At 53.6% G+C, this 18,203-nt stretch overlaps 3 protein-coding genes across 3 annotated transcripts; 2 read left to right on the top strand and 1 right to left on the bottom strand.

The window, feature by feature from the left end:
* Nucleotides 1–129: 129 nt before the first annotated feature.
* On the top strand, nucleotides 130–2,818 carry GGS23DRAFT_283583 (uncharacterized protein). The gene is made up of 2 exons (XM_051512573.1): nucleotides 130–1,562; nucleotides 1,687–2,818. Exons 1-2 carry the CDS (start codon nucleotides 631–633, stop codon nucleotides 2,453–2,455), a joined length of 1,701 nt encoding a protein of 566 aa, XP_051375406.1. The 5' UTR covers nucleotides 130–630; the 3' UTR covers nucleotides 2,456–2,818.
* A 6,294-nt stretch (nucleotides 2,819–9,112) lies between these two features.
* Nucleotides 9,113–11,056, bottom strand: GGS23DRAFT_602950 (scd2/ral3; the record flags this gene model as incomplete). Its single annotated transcript, XM_051519406.1, has 3 exons — nucleotides 9,113–10,039; nucleotides 10,100–10,846; nucleotides 10,952–11,056. 3 exons carry the CDS (start codon nucleotides 11,054–11,056, stop codon nucleotides 9,113–9,115), a joined length of 1,779 nt encoding a protein of 592 aa, XP_051375405.1.
* Nucleotides 11,057–16,645: 5,589 nt separating this feature from the next.
* Nucleotides 16,646–17,476, top strand: GGS23DRAFT_551635 (uncharacterized protein). The gene has a single exon (XM_051515361.1). It carries the CDS (start codon nucleotides 16,775–16,777, stop codon nucleotides 17,378–17,380), a length of 606 nt encoding a protein of 201 aa, XP_051375404.1. The 5' UTR covers nucleotides 16,646–16,774; the 3' UTR covers nucleotides 17,381–17,476.
* Nucleotides 17,477–18,203: the final 727 nt, after the last annotated feature.

Below are 18,203 nucleotides of genomic sequence, written 5' to 3'. Positions count from 1 at the left end.
TTGTCCCTCTAGATAGCCAAGGGTCTCTCCAGTGGCCTTGACAGCCCTAGAGAGCGAAGAACCCAAGAACCGACTTCCATGCGCAGCGTGCCACCCAAAATGGGAACCTGTTTCTGCCGGTCGGTGGCGGTGGCCCTGCCACCAGTATTCTATACCCACAGGTCCGGTTGTCCTTAGAGACCGTTGCCAGGAAATCTCTCTCTTTTCCCGCCACGGTGAGACAAGAGTGACAGAGGGAATGTGCAGCCCCTCCCGGCTTACCTATATGTATATGGCGAGGTAACTCATGGTCTCTCGCTCCCGTATCCGTCTGTCTTCAGCGGCCGCGAGCACGGCTTATTTCGAGATCATTGTTTACATGGGACGTACATGGGGACGTACGTTGTCCAAGGCGGCTTTTTCTTACCGAGCTGTGACACCCTGGCCATGCATGCTGTGGGCTACGACCTCGCATTCGCAGCCTTTTTATTTTCTATCCGGTAAACGAAGTGAGATAAAATACATCACCCTTCTGTTCTGCTTTCATCCTCTTTTCTTTCCCCTCCCCCCGATGCTAGTTTGGGTTGAATTTTGCCATCTTCGACCCCCGCTCCTCCTGCTTGGCCTAGACATTCGACTGTGAAAGGAGTTATGGCTGGCTCTACTTTCAATGCCAACTTTCTACGCCTGCCGCCCGCTACCGCTGCCCTTCTGCTCAGCGCGGTATTCCAGTTGACCGGCGGTCACGCATTGCCGCCACAAACAAGGACCGTTGATTTGCGCGAGCTGAACATCGTCTCTTTCCCGCTGCCCACAGCAGCGCCCATCTATCTCCCGCGAGCTTTGCGGCGACCGAGACAGAACACGGTTTGCGGCTTTATTGCGGGGGATCCGAACCTGCCAGCGACATGCTCGGCAGGATCGCATTGCGTGCTGGAACAGGTGAACGGGATAGTGGGCTGTTGTCCAGACGGCGGGGACTGCTCGACGGGCGTATTCACCGGTTGTGTTGACCGGAATAGCGAGCCGCAAACCGAGATCAACCCTTACGTCTATACGTGCCAAGGGTCAGACGTGTGTTACAAGAACCAGTTCGCCGGCGGATACTCCCAGTTCGGCTGTGGAACTGCATCCGATCTGGCGGCTACCGTAGAGACGTCGGCTTTCGACAAGACGAGCGTGGAGCTCGATCAGACGTTGATGTCCCTAACGGCGACACCGAGTCGCCTTTCTAGTCCTACCACTATTGGGTCCTCACCTCCAAGCGAAACGAGCAGCTCCAGCCAAGATTCCTCTGCCACCTCCTCCTTTACTGCGTCGCCTTCATCAACTGCCACGCAATCGAGCAGCTCGATAGAACCATCTTCTCCAAGCGCGGAGCAGCCAGCAGCGCCTCCCTCTACTACGTCCTCGAGACCAAGCGAGAGTAACAACGCAGCTATCATTGGAGGATCCGTCGCTGGGGCGGTCGTCTTGATCGCTCTAATCATTGCAGGGTGCCTCTGTTTGAAGAAGCGTCGGGGCAATAAGCGAGAAGGGCCCGGGCCATCGCCAGCAGCACCGCCCACGACGGAGTATATCAGGTGTGTTCTTTCTCCTCTATCCCTCTCCCATACCTCCTCTTATGTGCGGCGGCGGAATCGCGCACGCGCCCCACTACTTCTACGGAGCCTCCCCGCTGACACGACGGCCCCCCTCATCCTACAGCCCGGTGAAATCCCACGGCGCCGCATTCGCACCTCTCCCTTCGTGGCAAGACGACGACGAATCACGGCTACTCCCGCCTCACGGCAACAATAAAAATAGTAACCCCGACAGTAATATTAACGACGGCAACGCGCCCGACTCGTGGCAGCCCCCACCGCCAGCGGCCGCGCCGGGCCGCGGGTTCTTGCACCCGGGGCGGTACCACACGGTGGTGCCTGTCGGCGGCCTCGTAGGCACGGGTCTGTCACCAGTAGCCGAGGAGCCGCCGACGCCTACGCCTACGACGCCGTCGAGCGCTGCCGCCGCTACCGCGGCGCTGCTACTGCGCGGACAGTTCCAGTCTCACCACCAGTACCAGCCGCTCCAAGACCACCACGAGCATGACCACCACTACGAACATGAGCAGCAGCATCCGTACTACTACGACAACCACAACGCCGCCCCCCAACTGCCGCAAACGCTGCCGCATTTGCAATCAGGGGCGGCGTCGGAGCTTGACGACTTCTCGCGCGCGTTCTCAATCGCTGGTACCGACACGCGGGATAGCGAGGACACGCAGCCGCTGGCGCGGGCGACCGATAGCGTGGCGGTCGAAGGACCCGGCACCGTTGCCGCCGCTGCTGGAGATGGGAGCCAGAGCCCTCCCCCAAGAAGGGGTTCGGTGGGAAGAGGAGAGGCTTCTCCCAGCCGAGCAGGAAGCGGGTTCGCGGGGAATCGGCCTCTCTGGCAGCAGAACCGGCCGCAGGGCCGCAACCAAATGTGGATTTGAAATGCAGCTCCTGGCAAGGGCGGAGTCGATGTTTTCCGATGCCAACGCTGCCAACGCTGTTGCCACCATCGTCAGCGTTGTCGTAGCCGGTATCAGTATCACAGCCACCTCCACCAGAACACCTACCGATACTCATATTCTGTGCGCTTCACGATCATTGCTGCCACCACAACTATCTAGCAACCTTTACAACAACTATACACCTAATATCGTTTCTGATAATGTCTTGTTCTCCTTTATTTTGCCATCTCGTCGAGCACATCAGTATGGCTGGGTCGAAATATATGTCACACCTTGTATAAAACCTCCCAACGACGAATTGTTATTTTCTGTATCTCATTGCACATATTTGCACTACTGTTCAAACTCGGGTGAACCCGGGAGCTTTCAAGGCCCGCGGAGCGGAGAGGCTGGGCAGGCCGTCTAGGCTCAGAGCGGGGACAGTCGAGGGGACGCCTCTATCATGATGACGACCAGCTTGGATTGTTGTTTTCGGACCCTCGTGGTTTGTTTTTTCTCGGGGTGAGCGGCGTTTCAGGGAGGAGGAAGGGGGTGCTTAAAGAGAAACGGGGAGAGATGGACGTACCTGGGCACATACGTAGGGACTCCCTCACGTAGGGAGGGTACAAAAAGAAGAGAAGTGGGCAGTGGGCAACGATTTATGCCTGTCTCGGGAGCCATAGTTGATAGACAGCAGAACAAGATGGTGAGAAGGGAAAACAACCCATGGGCTACTTCGCTTCGCACTTCGGAGGCCCTGCCTGCTCATTCATCCGCCACCGCATCTCGATCATCGCGGGCAGTGCTAGCGAGCCAGAGTCGCAGAGAGTGAGGGTGCATTGGTGCGTGAACTTTGTCGATTTGCTATTCTTCTGGCCAAAGCTCCCCTTGCCCTGGGACAGTACGAGGAGATCGTTCGACATTCCTGACTTGAATCAACAAGTTGACAGCCGCAGCAGAGAAACGAGCCAACGGTAAGCTGGGCGATGTAGCTATCCCCCCCCCCTCCCGGCTCATACGACGTGGTCTATAACCCAGAGAACAGCGGGTTTAGAGATACTGCCTACCCTTAGAGAGGTGCACGGGTGGCGACTCTCGTAGAGGCATCCCAAGACCCTTTGCGCAAGCCATAGCCCCGTTTCGAGCATACATACCCCCCCAGTTGCAGGCCCGAAAGGACGTCCCACCGGCCCGATGAAAACGAGGCAGATCAGTGTGCCGGCCCACCAACCTCCCCACCCGCCTTTTTATCTCCTAATACTCGAGAGATAACTTAGCAGCGATGATGCCAGCGGGATAACTCCGTCGCACTTGCGCACCCCCTTATGGATCTCCAACCGCCCTACGCCCGGCCGGCCGACCAGCATACGTGGATACGGCATGGCATATCGCGCGCGACACGGCAGTAGTGCAGCAGCAGAGCAGGACCAGAGACCGGGGAGCGGACAGAGAAAAACCGAGATACCCGAGCACGTCGTCAGTCGCATGGATTACCCGTGAGCCTGCGCCGAGGAATGAATACCTTCTTACCCGCCCCGACTACTTTCGTCCTACGCTCGCTCTCCTCCCGAGATTAAGTACACATATAGGTACCTGCGCAGACGTTTACACAATATCTACGGGTATGCGTAGTTGAAGAGGAAAAGGGAAAAAAAAGAGGAAAAGTTCCTACTACTGGCTCACCCGATGCCCCTACCCCGACGATACAAACAGCGGAGGTAGCGGGGGCCGCATTCGTCTTGGGCAAGCCTACCTAGCGCCTCTTCTCATCTCTTCCTGCTTCTCTCCCTCGTATCGGTGTCCGGAAGGGGGCGGATGGGAGGGGTTTACTTCACTTTCGTCCTGTCCCTTCCCCTTCCCGTCCTGTCCTATGTCGGCCGAGGAAACAGATACATGGCACACACATACACACGAGAAGAGACGAGAAAATTTTTAAAAGAACAACAAAAACCATCCTCCTCCCCCTCCTCCTACTCCTCTCTCCCATCAAAAAACCAGGACCGCACGTAACACGTATCCAGATCCCGTAACGAGAGGCAGAAAGGGAGAGACGGAGGGGTGGTGTTCATCTAACTCTTGCTCTGCTGCGAAAGCACAGAAAAGAGGATTCAAAGAGGCTGGTAAAGCAGCATGCATGCCACGCATATCACACGCCCGACGACGCACCCACTAGTTTCCTGCCTATATGTATTCATCGCATGCGTGACCCTTGGGGGAAATATCCCCTCTGCTCCCCTTGCTCCCCCCTCGCCTCCCTTCCTTCCCCCTTGCTCTCGTGCCCCTATGAACCTTCCCAGGACCACGCGCGAGATCATGACGGAAGAGCATGCGTTCTGACTGAAATTAGAGATTGACAAGGAAAGCCCAGAGAAAATAGGAAAATAAGAATATGGAAAGGAATCAAGTCAGCCCAAGACGCCTCCCGCCCCTCTCATCCCCTTGCTTGACTCCGTTTTGGGAAAAGAAAAGAAAAACAGTTCAGTATGATACAAATTCACTTAGCACCGATCGCGGCGCATATAGATGAAAAGCACGCCAGCGGCAGGCCTGATGCGTGATTGGCGCATCGGAAGGAGAGGCGTGCATACCTAGACGACAACGTGGGTGCTCATATGCTCGACGGCTTCCTTAACGCTTCGAAGCATACGCTGGTTCACGCAGAAGGGGCAGCGCAGAGGTCGGTCCGCGCCAGACATGGCGGCGCCGCTCGAGATGGGAGTCAGGGTGAGCGAGTGATCCTCCGGACCGGCGGGGGTGAAGCGCGAGCTAGTTCGCTGACCTGCCGTCGGAGTCTGGAGATTGGGGGCGATGGGAGGTAGGCCCTGCTCCTGGCGCTCGCGCTGCTCGCGAACGGCGGCCGCCTCGGCCTCGGCATCCTCCTCCTCCTGCTGCATGGCGCGCAGCGCGTTCTGCAGGACGACTTCGGGATCCTCGTTCATACCGTACGCGCTGGGTTCAGAGGAATTGACCTGCGCGCCAGCCAGGGTGGGAGCGGGAGCGGGAGCGGGATTCTCGAGACGGCGGATAACCTCGTCGCGGACTCGAGCGCATGTGGTAAGGCTGGCCTCGACGCCGACGACGCGGTTCACGGCATCACGGATGGCAGCCGGGCTCGTCTCGGCGCTAATGGTCATGAAGCGGGGGACGGCGTCGACGAGGTAGGGGATGTCGTCGGCGGGGTTGGAAGCATTGCCGTGGCGGCGTTGACGCCTAATCAATAGGCCATAGCGCTTCTTAAATCGGTGAATCCATCCGGGCGAGAACTCCGGGGGGGTCTCATCCTTGTAACGAGGAAGCTGCTGGAAAATGGACTTGGCCTTCTCGGCGAGCTCCTCGTTCGAAGGGTTGCGACCAGAGGCGACGACCTGGCCGTGCCAGAGGAGGACGAGCTTCTCGACGTCGGGCCAATTGCCGAAGCGCAGACGGGAGCCGCTGAATTGATTGTCGTTGTCGAGGCGGGCGTACTTGGGCGACAGGGAGTGGCTAATGGTGGACTGGCTGATGTTCTGGCCGTACTGGCTGAAGAACCACTCGATGCACGCCTTGTGGGAGGGTCGGGTGGTCTGGGAATGGGCCCAGCGACGAAGAGCGCGACGCTGGTCAAGGGTGAGGGAGTGACGCTCCTTGGGCGTGGTGGCGGCGGTGGGAGTGTCGGGGGCGGTGGGCACGTCGGACATGGTCGAAGACGAGCCCGGTCGAGGCGATAAGAGGGAGGACGGGCAGTGAGAGACAAGAGGGCGATAGCGAGAGCATGCGTCCCGCCTCGGCAGTGGCCCGGTTAGTGCTCGACAGGTCCTCGATAGACTCGATAGACTCGATATAGTCGATAGTCGACTGTGCGATGGGCGACGAAAGCGACGTTCTCAATTGATTCAAATGAAATTGGACGGTCTAATCCTGTAAACGAACTCGACCCGGGTTTTGGTGGTAAAGGGGGCGAGGTTGTGCAAGGAAGAGAAATCGGGGTCAGCGGGTTTTGTGGCTTTGAAAGGGTTTTTTGTGCAAACCAGCCGCCGTGAGGAGGGGGAGACGCGAGGCAGGGGTCGCCATCCCATGTAGCAGCCCACGTAGCCCGCCTGCTGAGCGATGCCTAACTGAGTCCGAACCCGCCCTAGCCCGTCCCTGCCCGCCGTAGAACCCCCCCATAAACGGGAATTAGTGGACCGCTGAGATTAAAGGGGGGTAAGTGCCTACTTGTTTTATGTACCGCTACCTCCGTAAATAGGGTTCTACCTTACGCACATAGCAGGCTATGTAGCTACCTAGCTCTGCCGCCGCCCTAATCCACATTGTAGGTACCTGTCCTATAGTACCCCAGGTAGTACTACCTCAGATACCTTCTTCTGTATATGCATGTAGTCATACATGACGTTGATGAGAACATATGAGAGGTATGCATCGCTACTTACCTACTACCTACCTAGGTAGATAATCATGGAACAATACGGCAGCAACAATACGTGCGCGTACATACAAATGTTATACATGCACCTACTGCTACAGACGCCTAACTTATTAGGTAGGTACCTTAGGTACCTTCGCTACATAAGGTACCTATTTAGCTCCTAATATTAGGTACCTACTTATGGCCTTCAGATACAGGCAGGCAAGAGGCAGGCAGGCAGGTACATGCCGTAAGTATTTAAGACGATTAGATATCTACCTAGGTATGTGCGTATTGGATAGATATCAATACATACATATTTTATGCATCTCCTCATGCCGACATCAGGCACACACAGACTACATTAGGTGCAGCGGCAACCTCCCCTCTTCTGCCTCGTATGCTACATACGTGCACATATATTTACATATTTATCGTACACCTACGACATGGGCCCTTGCATCATGTACTGGGCGGTATACACCTATACACACCAGGTATAGACGGATTGCCGCTCGATGCGTCCGCATCCCCTCATTGCATCGAGAGGCACAGCATCGAATTGCTGGCTCCGCGATAAGACAGGTGGATTTATTATTGCATATATCGCATGTCTACGTACCTAAATAGCCCCTTAAACCGCTATTGATCCATCGATTCAATTGCCTTCCTTCCTCGTGCAATCTGACCAGTGCATACATAAATATCTCGAGCTAAACAGGTTGGGTTAGACAAGCAGGCCAGAGCAAAGCGGCCGTCCAGCTTAACCATACTCAGTCTGCTCTGAGGCACACCTATATATATACATATAGACATATATATTGAATATATATATATATATAATGAGAGAGGGCGTGTTGCAGTGCAGGTTCAATACATCGGTGAGGCGTATACGTGCCGTCCTTTAGATTCTAGATTCCGGCGTATGTGTTTCCATACCTAAAGAGGTAAGGTATCTGAGGGAGGTGAGATAGGTGACCTAAGCAGGTACCAACCTCTCTGCGGGTACCTACAGCTAAACGGTAAGACAACATAGCATTCCGTACCTTCTGCCGGCTTACCTTGCCTGCCACCTTCAGGTACCTCACCTAAATTTACTCACCGAACGTGCAGTGCTTCCTTCGGATGGTTAAAGTTAAGAGGTAACCTCCTACCTAGGTACCTATCTAAGGTGTGTTAGGTACCTAAGTGCCTACCTAAAGGTAGAGGTTTGATCCGAGAGGTACATAACTTATGTACTTAACCCTGTATGGGCACACATAGGTAGGTACCTCTCACTAGGTGCCTACCTGCCTAGAGATATTATCAATATCAGTATCACCAACTATAGGCAATAAACGATTCAACCTTTTTATCAGTTAATTTCCATTGGATTTCATTCTCCTATGACAACGGCGGAGGGTAAATGCATCATGGATCGGGAGACACGCGTGCTCGTGTTGCCCTCACCCGTCCCTCCATCACCCTCCATTAGCCCTGCGCACCTGATCCGCCCACGCTCAACCTGGGGCGGGCTTCTGTTGCCCTAGAGTTAACCCCTAGTTAGAACATCTACATACCTACTCCAGGGAACCTCACCGTGACCCGGTAACGCCCCCAACCATCCTCCATGGCTTGCACCGGGAGTCCCGAGGCTTGTCCGTACTCTCATCGTGTGATCCATCACCCCATCCCGTCCCAGGGCCTCCGATACGATGGCGAACCAGTTCGAAGAGGGGCCCTCTCCACATCGGAAAAATCAGTCCATAACCCGCGCCGAACCTTAAGGTATACCCTATAGTGAATAAGAAGAGGCTGTCCTATGAATGCCATTTTCAGTCCGGCCCGGGATGTCGACAAGGAAGAAAAAAAAAGATGGAGTAAGGTCCGAATAATCTCGAGAATAGAACGTCCGTGCAAACAAAGAAAAAAAACAAGACGGTTGTAGTAGAGTAATACGTAGCACACGACCACCAGGTAGGTTGGGTTGCACCCTTAACCGCGAGCACCATCTCGAGACGGCTTACACGTCTCACAAGAGGGTATTGAATTGCGCCTAGTTGCCAAAGGTGTCCAGGATGCTGTTGAGGAGGTAACTGTCGTATTCGTACGTCGCACATTAAAACCACCACTCCAAGGCGACACAAGTGGGTGGTTTCTTCTTTTTTCAAACCCGGGGAGGAGGAATCCGGGTCATATTCTCTGGAAACTTAAAAGCAGATAGAACATGGCGCGTGAGGGTATATTTCGTAGATGGAAAAACTTTAAGGGGGTATCAACCGTCCTCCCTCGCCTTATACTTGCTCAACAAATATGACTAGCTTCTCATTGTGCCCTAGAGCATAATCGAGGTCGTTATTGCTCAAGAGGCTGAGCTTATCGCCGCTCTGCTCATCTCGGTAGAAAAGCTGGATCTGCTCTCCGCTGGGAACTTTTGTCCGCTCCCTGATCTTTTCGTATAGCTGCTGAAAGTCCGTGTCCGAAGGCACTCGAATCAGGAACGTATCGTCATTAAAGAACAGCTTGACCTTGAACGCCGACGGTGCCGGCTGGCCCATCCCTGGAGATAAGGACGTTTGCGAAGGTTGTGAGAGCGATGACGTTTGGCGAGTCATTTGCGGTTGCCTGGGCGCCGCGGATAACCCAGAATACCCATTTCCGTTCAGGTTGTTCTTTGACGACTGCCGGGAATTGCCATCCCTTGGCGAATCCATCGACGAGCGCGAGCCTCCGGATAACCTATATTCGTCACCGGCTGACGGCGGATCGATCTCGTAATCGCCTTCCCTCGGCGCAAAGAATTGTTTCACCAGGTTACACTTGGAGATGTACGCCGGTTGCCCCAGCAGGTTCTTCACATATGCATCGAGGTTGTGTAGTCGACCCTCCGTAATTGCGTCAGTTACGTAATTTACGGGTCCAGGCATATACGGCAGCGTTCGCTGCTGCGTGCCAGTATTTCCGGCTTCGGCTGGGAAGTCCGTCAGAAGAGCGATCTGGAAGTCATAGAAATCTTCGTAGTAGCGGGATAGCTCCCAGTGTCGGCCATCTTCTAAAGCCGCTTCAATGACAAACCAATACTTGTCCTCTGCGAAACAGTACCGCGGTATCCGGGCAGAGATTGGCGCGTATAACTCGGACGTAGACTTGGCGGCATACTGACTCTGCTGGACCGTGTTTCGCGACTGTTGCTGAGCCAGTTGTTGGTATCCTTGCTGCTGCTACCCAAACCTCAGATTAGCACTTCTCGATATCGAAGTATGTGTCGGACAGCGTCTTACCGAAGGTTTTTGCTGTTGGCCCTGGTTTGCGCCTGGTTGCAAGCTCATCCGCTCCATACCCTGTTCTATACCTTGCTGACCCGGAGGCCCGCCAGCTTCAAATTTCCCTAGCGTGATGCTGCTATTCTTGTAATCGGCCGCCATCTTCTTCCACTCCTCGACCTTTGGCACCCCAGCTCGCTTCACGGCCTCCTGGGGGTTCGCGACAGCTGTATCCGTCGACATATCTCGAATCTCCACAAACGAAACAGGTATAAGGCCAGGCCCACCTAGACGGCCGATCGGCTTGGCGACAAACCACTCCGGGTTGGACTGTGCGATTACGATGATCGCCTCACCAGCTTTCGCCTCCAGCTCGTCGGCCCTCTCTGCCTGAAAGTCGTACATGACAATTCCGTACACCATGGCACCGTTCTTTGTAACCGATTTAGAATTGCGCTGACTGAGTGCCGGAGTGGGAGGTACAGTAGCCGCGTTGGTCTCGGAATATCCTGAATCATGGTCGTCCTTCTTCGAAGGGGGGGTCGACATACGACCCGGGTCGGATTGGCCACTGTCTCTTTCGGTACGTCCTAGAGCCTGGAAGAAGGACACCGGGACAAGACCCCGAGCGTCGGGGAGAGCTGGGTTGCACGCTTCATACCAATCGGAATCGTTCTCGCGACCAATGACGTGGAAGAAGTCGCCCCGAGAAAAACTCAGCTCCTGCGCCGATGTAGCTTCGTAATCGTAGAGGGCCCGGATCACCTACGAGTATCTCGGCCATTAGCTCCTTGTCAAGGGCATCAGGTGGACCGGACCACCGGATAGAAAAGAACACACGGGGACAAAGGGACAAGAGCATGTGCTAACCTTTTTCGGGGGGACAATAGCAACAGCGGACTTCGGGCCGATGGAGACGGACGGCCTGTCCTTCTCGCCTTTGATCGATCGCCTAAGGGCCTGCATGGTGCGCATCCAGTTAGCAAAGGAATCCATAGATGCGACCAGGTCAAGATTGAAACTGGAGCGCGACATGATTGCGACCGGTCACCGGATAGAGGGGGAGGCATGACGAGGAGAAGGAAGAAGAGTGTAGCTGTGAGAGCTATTGGAGAGGAAGAGACGAGGGGAGTCTTAGGTTTAAAGGCGCACCTTCATCGTCGTACAGACCTGCAGGCTTGTGAATCGCGAGCAGGCAGGTAGAGGGAGGCAAAGGCGCAAATGGATGCTGCTGAGTGGGCGCAGGACCGCAAATGGCAAGACTTGCTAATGCCCGAAGCACAGGCACGTTACGCCAAGGCAGCGGAATCTCTCGATCCTGTTCGACAGCAGGTCTGAATCAGTGCAACGGCTTGTGCTGAGCGCGAAGCGAACGGGGTCAGGAGAGAGAAGAGGGAATCGACTCGGCTAGGTCAAGTGGGTGGAGGAGGTGTGTCGCGGGGGGGATGTGATCGTCTGCAAGCCTGCGAGAATGGGGAAAATATAATATAATAATAATGGGATTTTCGGGTTCGGGTGGTTTTAAGTGTTTCAACCAGTCGTTTCGTCCAAGTCGACCCAATAAATGACAATCACTTGCCCGGCGACGAAGCAGTGACAGTTCTCTGGGGGGAAAGGCTTCCCTTTCTCTCGGGTTGAGAGTATTTGACAGTGCCGCTGGCTGGCCTTGTGTGATACGTCGTCCTTATTTACCAGTAACCCTTTCTTCCTAAATTTGCCTTTTCTTTATCTGGTTCCGACACGCACACACTCACGGCCGCGGTGGGTCGGGTATTAACTGTTTTCCCTGAGATGAACGTGCGCGGTAGCAGAGGCACGCACGACAACCAGACCAGTAACTGGCCGAATATACCAAAGGCGTGCGCGTCCTAGAGTCCTCGTGTCCTCCTCGTTTGTATAGTTGTCGCCTTATCGCCCTTATAGCTGCCAATCCACACGGGGTTTTTTCGAAGCCGGAAAATCGCTTTAGGGATGGGGGAAGTGGTCAGGAGGACAAAGGAGGAGTGGGAGAGGGAATGAGAGGACAGGACTGGCTGGGTTTTGCAGCTCTGCACTTAACCCTGATTGGGGGGATGAGAAGAGGGATGGCGGAGGAGATGCAAGTGACTGGCTGAAAGAAGAGGGAGAGGCCGTAGGAGAAAAGAAAAAGTGGGATAAAATGGTGCGGGTGTGTGAATCGGGCAGTTTGTAGCACATCATCCATTTGGCAGGCTGAGTCCGTCCGTGGGTCTTTTTTTGGGCTGCAAAGCGAACTGCAGGGTGTGGTCCCCTCTCGACGGATATGCCTCCTTCAATCAGTTGGTTCCCTACCTACCTTCCCCCTGCTTTCCCTACTTTCCCTACCTTCCCTACCTCCTGCCTCGCACTGCCTTCCCAGGCTGCCCTTTTTTCTTCTTTTCTTTATTGAAAAAAAAAAAGGTGCGGTGGTATGTATGGCAGTATTTCATACCCATGTATCGCCCACATACTGTCTGTGTTAATATGCTAGGTAGGTCTTGAATACATCACTAGAATGTGTCCCTACAATATGCGCCTAGCTCATACCTCATACCCACCTAGGTAGGTACCTACCTTAGGAGGTACCTAGGAGGTGCTACCCGCTAGATCTTAGGCATCCCCCTAAGGCAGGTTCGGAACATACCTGATAGATACCTATGTCCAACCCACCGATAGATCGCCCAAGTTCTAATGCATGCCTCTTTATAGGTAGTGGCATGTACCTAGGTACTGAGATACTTAGGCAGGTATTCACGTGCCCAAGTACCTCCTGTACGTACCTGCCTCCTAAGGTACCTCTACCTAAGATTAAATACCCCCCTCCCCCCTCCCCTATGTACCTCATCGGAAGCGCCACCAACCACCAAGGCGGGTAGGTAATACGCACGTACCTCCTTACCCACCTAGGCAGACAGGCTCTAAGCCCGGATGGCCAAACGTAAAATAGATGCGGCAAAATTAGGGACGTCAGCGACCCTATGGAAGGTGGTTTAAAGATATACTGGTACCTAAGCCTACCTCCGAAAGCATCCTGCCTTACTTCCTACACACTCTACCCAAATCAGAAAGGAAGGCAGCCGGTTGGAAGGACGAGGGGCTAGGAGCAAAGAATTTACATCGGAACTTCTCCGTATTCGAATCCATGCTCAGTGGGGTTCCTCCCGCAAAAAAAGATCCGACAGCAACCGGGGTGAGAGAGCCGGTTTCCAAGGTTCTAATCACCGTGCTGGCACCCAACATGCCACTTATACATATGCACTTAAGGATGTGTTACCTACATAGTGCAATGCAATTTGCACGTTTACAGGGTAGGCAGATACCGGGAATAGGCAGCCGTCCATGTTTGTACGAAGACAGGCAACGGGTACCGAAGGCTAGTACTCTCCCGTAGATACACACAATACATGCATGCATATATATATATATATATATATATATGCAGATATGCATATAGATGTGCATATTGATATACATACGGATATTCACGTGGCCCAGTAGGAGTTAATAGGTACCCAGCACACCCATCCATCTACCCATCCATATACATGGATCCGGGAAGTTCAAACGCCTCCATACCTGGACTGCCACCTCCATCATTTTACCTAGGTACCTACATGTTAGGTATCAGTCCCCGCGGACGTCAAAAATAACTTAGGTACCTACTGCTACTACTAACACGCCAGGTATGTCTCTCTACCTGCCCCTCTACCACCGTCGTCCTCTAGCCCCTCCAGCCCCTCCAACCCCTCCACTTGGTGGATACCTACCTACTACCCAAGGTTAGACGGAAATAATTCAACACCAGGGGGATCCTCCCTCTCATCTCAGCAGGGTTCCAATTCATCCAGCTCCCTTGATCGACTGGCACACTGAAGATGCCATACATATGATCATCGCATCAGGTCCGAACATCGCGCATTCTTCGAACAAGACTTGGCCCATCGAGATGGAGCGCGCTGATCGACTCGACCCGGCTCGAGTCGGTTCATGTTGATCGCGCGCTGCGTCTACCAATCACTTACCTTACGCACTATGCAATGCTTGCAACGCTCGGTCCCCTCGAAATCACAGACAAGGGCCGGGTCTCACCCCGTAACTGACAGTGACAGATGATGGAGAAGACGGCAAGAATCTGAGACCAAGAAAAATCTAGATCGCAGCTTTCGTCCAGTGTTCGACGGGCTTGGGACCGGTTACAAGTAGCCGTGCCTTGGCCATGCCGCCATCGCGATCCCCGGGTCGGCGTGCATGCCGAACGCAGGTAAGTATCGATAATTTCCTACACGTGCCAGATATTACAAATACATCCGCACATACTACCTACCTAGGTAGTTATAGAGCCATACACGGTAGTCTTCCTCTCCTAGTCTCTCCCCGACTCGATCGTCGTGGACGTGGAGGAGCAGAGAACAATCCCCATCTGCCCGTAGATCACAGAGCGGGTATCTAGGCGTGGGCATGAACACCAGCCGGCTCCAGTGTGTCTAGTGGTGTTTTCATGTTGAACAAAACTGGATCCATGCTTCGCTTTCAGCACTCAAGCCTCGGGGACCTCTCCTGGCTCGTACGGGCATGTAGGTAGGCATACATACATACATACCTCCAAACACACACCCATTCACATCTCTACGCGCATGCATACTATACACGCCTACATGCACACACACACACACACATACACACACACGTGCATACGTAGTGGCTCACGGCTCGCAGAGATCTCTCACGAGCCAGGGTACCTTAAAACCGTAGGTATTGTGCCTTGCAGCATGCATGGCTGCGAATGCGTACGCAGTCCCAGGATCTGAATTCGTCAGACCAGAGAGAGGGAGGGAGAAGGCGACGGACACAGTACGTACCTCTCTGTCTTCACACACACAGATCGCTTATTCCGACAGTTCTCTACACGCTTGGCTCACTCTTAGCGATCAGCGCCATTCTGAATAAGCGAGCAGGAGGGAGATCAAGCCTAGGTATCTAGTTAGGCTGGCTTGAGGAAGTTACATAGCATGTAGGTATGAAGCCCTTGAGGCGCCCCGGCGAGTTGTCATAGGTACAAAAAGTCTATAGATCAGGGATCTCAAAAAGGCTACCTACCCTGGTCTGGCTTAGAGACTTCACCGACAATTAAGGGTATACTTGTATACATGCTGAACGGTTAAGGACCAAGTTATCCGCCCTCTTATAATAATGCCAGCGTAGCAGGTGTGTGTACGGGGAGGCGCGGGATAAGCAATAATAGCGAAAATAACTACCAACCCAACACCGAAAGAGAAGAAAACCAGGATCTGTTCGATTCTATTCCGCTGTGTTACTCGAGGAAGAGCCTGCTTGCTACCTATATATGCACCCTCTCGGGTAAACTAAGATGCTGTCTACGGTAACCAATTGCCGTTATGCTAGTGCTTCGATGACAACTGTTGGGTCTGTGACGGAAAGCGTTTACTTTTATGCAACCTTGCAACCTACTACCCTGCCTATCTAAGACGGCACTGAGGGAAATGCGACTGGAGAGTGGCAACGCTGAAACACCACGGGTTCTTAACGTCGATGGCTAGCTAGATAGTTACAACAGCCTCCTTTATGCGGCGTTCCCGTCCCTCGTTATGCATGCCTACGTAGGCTAGACTTGCGGCTTTATAGGTTGTCGCTCCACGTAGGTATAAAACTAGCTTATTAGATCGCCGGTCGATATCGATATGTAGAACCATGCTAATAACGACGGCCACTGTTCTTGATCCAACGGGCCCCACGATTATCTCAATCGCTACACACACGCATGATTTGAAAAGGAAGTTGTCTAGAGCCTCTCCTCGTAGATATCGTTGAACAATACTGAACGCGTATATGTAATATAGGTAAGTGTACACATGTGGGTTCTATGTTCGAAATAGTTTCACGTATATTGTAGTAGTCTGCTCGAAACATTCCAGGATTTCTAGCTCCTGGGCTGCATATTCCACGATGACGTCCCTGGCCCGGCCACTCGGCTCTAACTTCAGATTACATACAACATACTTCTTGGCGGACGCGGGAGAGATTAGCTCAAAACACGGGGAGAGCACACACACGTATTCCAAAAACGCGTTGCCATGCTCGATGGTTTATGCGGAAAGGCCTCGGGCCCTCCCCTTCCCGATGTCGATTGCCAAGCATCATGAAACCAGTCGACGCGCTGAAACGGAGTGACGACGTCGAAGAAGAACCGGCTTGATCCGTGAGAACCCGGCGACGAAAAAGAGGCCTCGGGGGAGGGTACAACACCATCACATAACTAGGTATATCCATCCATCCATCCACACATGCGCATACTTACTACGTAGGTAGTATTCACATATACACGCCACCCCGCAAAGATCGCTGCAGGTAACTCTAGGCGTGGGTGCTATTTACAGTACCGTAGTAAGGTGCCTTCGGTCCATCTCGCGTGTGACGCAGATAATCAGTAATCAGACCACTCGGTCTAGACGGGTAACGCCTAGATCGCTAGAGATCGTAGATCAAAATCGCGCACACACACAGGTATGCACCAACAGCGAGATTGCATATCTACCCTTCTCTGCTTGCGTGTGTGTGTGTGTGTGTGTGTGTGTGTGTGTGTGTGTGGTATATCTGATAGTCCGTCCAACCTCTGTTACAACAGAATTCGGTTCCTCATCGGGCAGTATAGGCTAATTATTCCTTACACACTCTACGATGTACCCACCTATCTACCCACCCATTCTCTGCGTCGCCGCCCTCGCGATCTGCAGGGAGGGGAGATCCAGTCTAAATCCGTCGCACCGCCCGGCGCAGGAGAGAGAGAGGCCACGCGAGAAGCGAGATCCGGAGCCTTTGCCCCTACGTACGCTCTTGTCCTACGCGCCATTGTCTCCGATTCTGGGCCTTGGTGGCTGTTCTGGCGTACGCAGGGAGGGAAAGGGAGGGACCCCTATCGATCCGGCAGGGAAGCTAAGTGGCACAAGGCGAAGGAAGAACACGATGGAAGGAAATGGTAGGTGCGTGAGGAGAGAGGGAAAAACGCCGACGCTCGCCGACGTGCGCACCGTCGTACCTTGCGTGTGTGACTTCGCGGGACCGAGGACGAGGTCAGGCCGGCGGAGCTGGCAAGCCAATGAGAGCCAGTGGTGGCCGGGTAGAATGGACAGCGGGAAAGCAACTCGAAGCTTTCGCCGACATGTCGAGTTGGAGAGCGAACGCCATAGGAAACCCCGAGACAAAGGTCAAATTTCTCAGCCTTGTTTTTTCGTTCATCTTTTCTTTTTTTTCTCTCTGTTTCGGCTCTGGGCTATGCAGGTATAGGTACCCTTCTTGCCTAGGTACAACGCCTGCTCATTTAGACAGCGGCCGCCACGGTCGTGCTATTACCTACCTACCTACCTACCTACCTACCTACCTCCTAGGTATGCTGTAGGCAACGTGGGTATACTACCTACATAGTAGACGTATATACACACGTACACCGATTTATCCACACACACACACACATATATATATATGTATATCCATACACTGGGCTGCCTATATAGCTTCCCACAGCCGCGGATCCAAGTAGACTACCTTAGGTAGTAAGTATGTGGGTGATTCCGCACATACACAGACAAAAGGACAGCACCACGCACGCACACCACTCGATAGACGCAGAATACGCACACGCACATACGTATAGTGCTAGATCTACCCAAGCTCAGCACGCCTGACCTGCCGCATGCACGCGGGAAGGAACCGTAGCCGAGCTTACGACGATATTCACCCATCCCATCCATCCATCCCAAGGTGGTCCCGTGTCTTGGTGCTATCTTAGGTCCCGGGGACCCGGCCGCCGGCGGAGTGCGGTCTAGACTTGGACGCATAATATTCTTTCGCCCTGCATACTGACCCTCCTATCTGCCGGCCGAAGCGAGGAGGGTGCGGGCAGATAGGCACGTATATGCGTATCTGTGCGTGTTGTGTGTGTGTGCAGATACGTACGTACTTATATAGATGTAGGTGTGGGAAGGTATGCGTATATATATACCTCTCTCTCTATATGTGTGTGTGTGTGTGTGTGTGTGTGATATAAGCACCTAAAGGTCGGTTAGGTGAGGCATACCAGGTTAACGATAGGTGGAAAGTGGTGTCGAAT

Source organism: Durotheca rogersii, assembly GCF_024521655.1.
Source record: "Durotheca rogersii strain YMJ 92031201 chromosome Unknown GGS23scaffold_3, whole genome shotgun sequence".
Classification (NCBI taxonomy): Eukaryota; Fungi; Ascomycota; class Sordariomycetes; order Xylariales; family Xylariaceae; genus Durotheca; species Durotheca rogersii.
The sequence above is the reverse complement of the archived record's forward strand: the minus strand, read 5'-3'. Positions and strand labels throughout refer to the sequence as shown.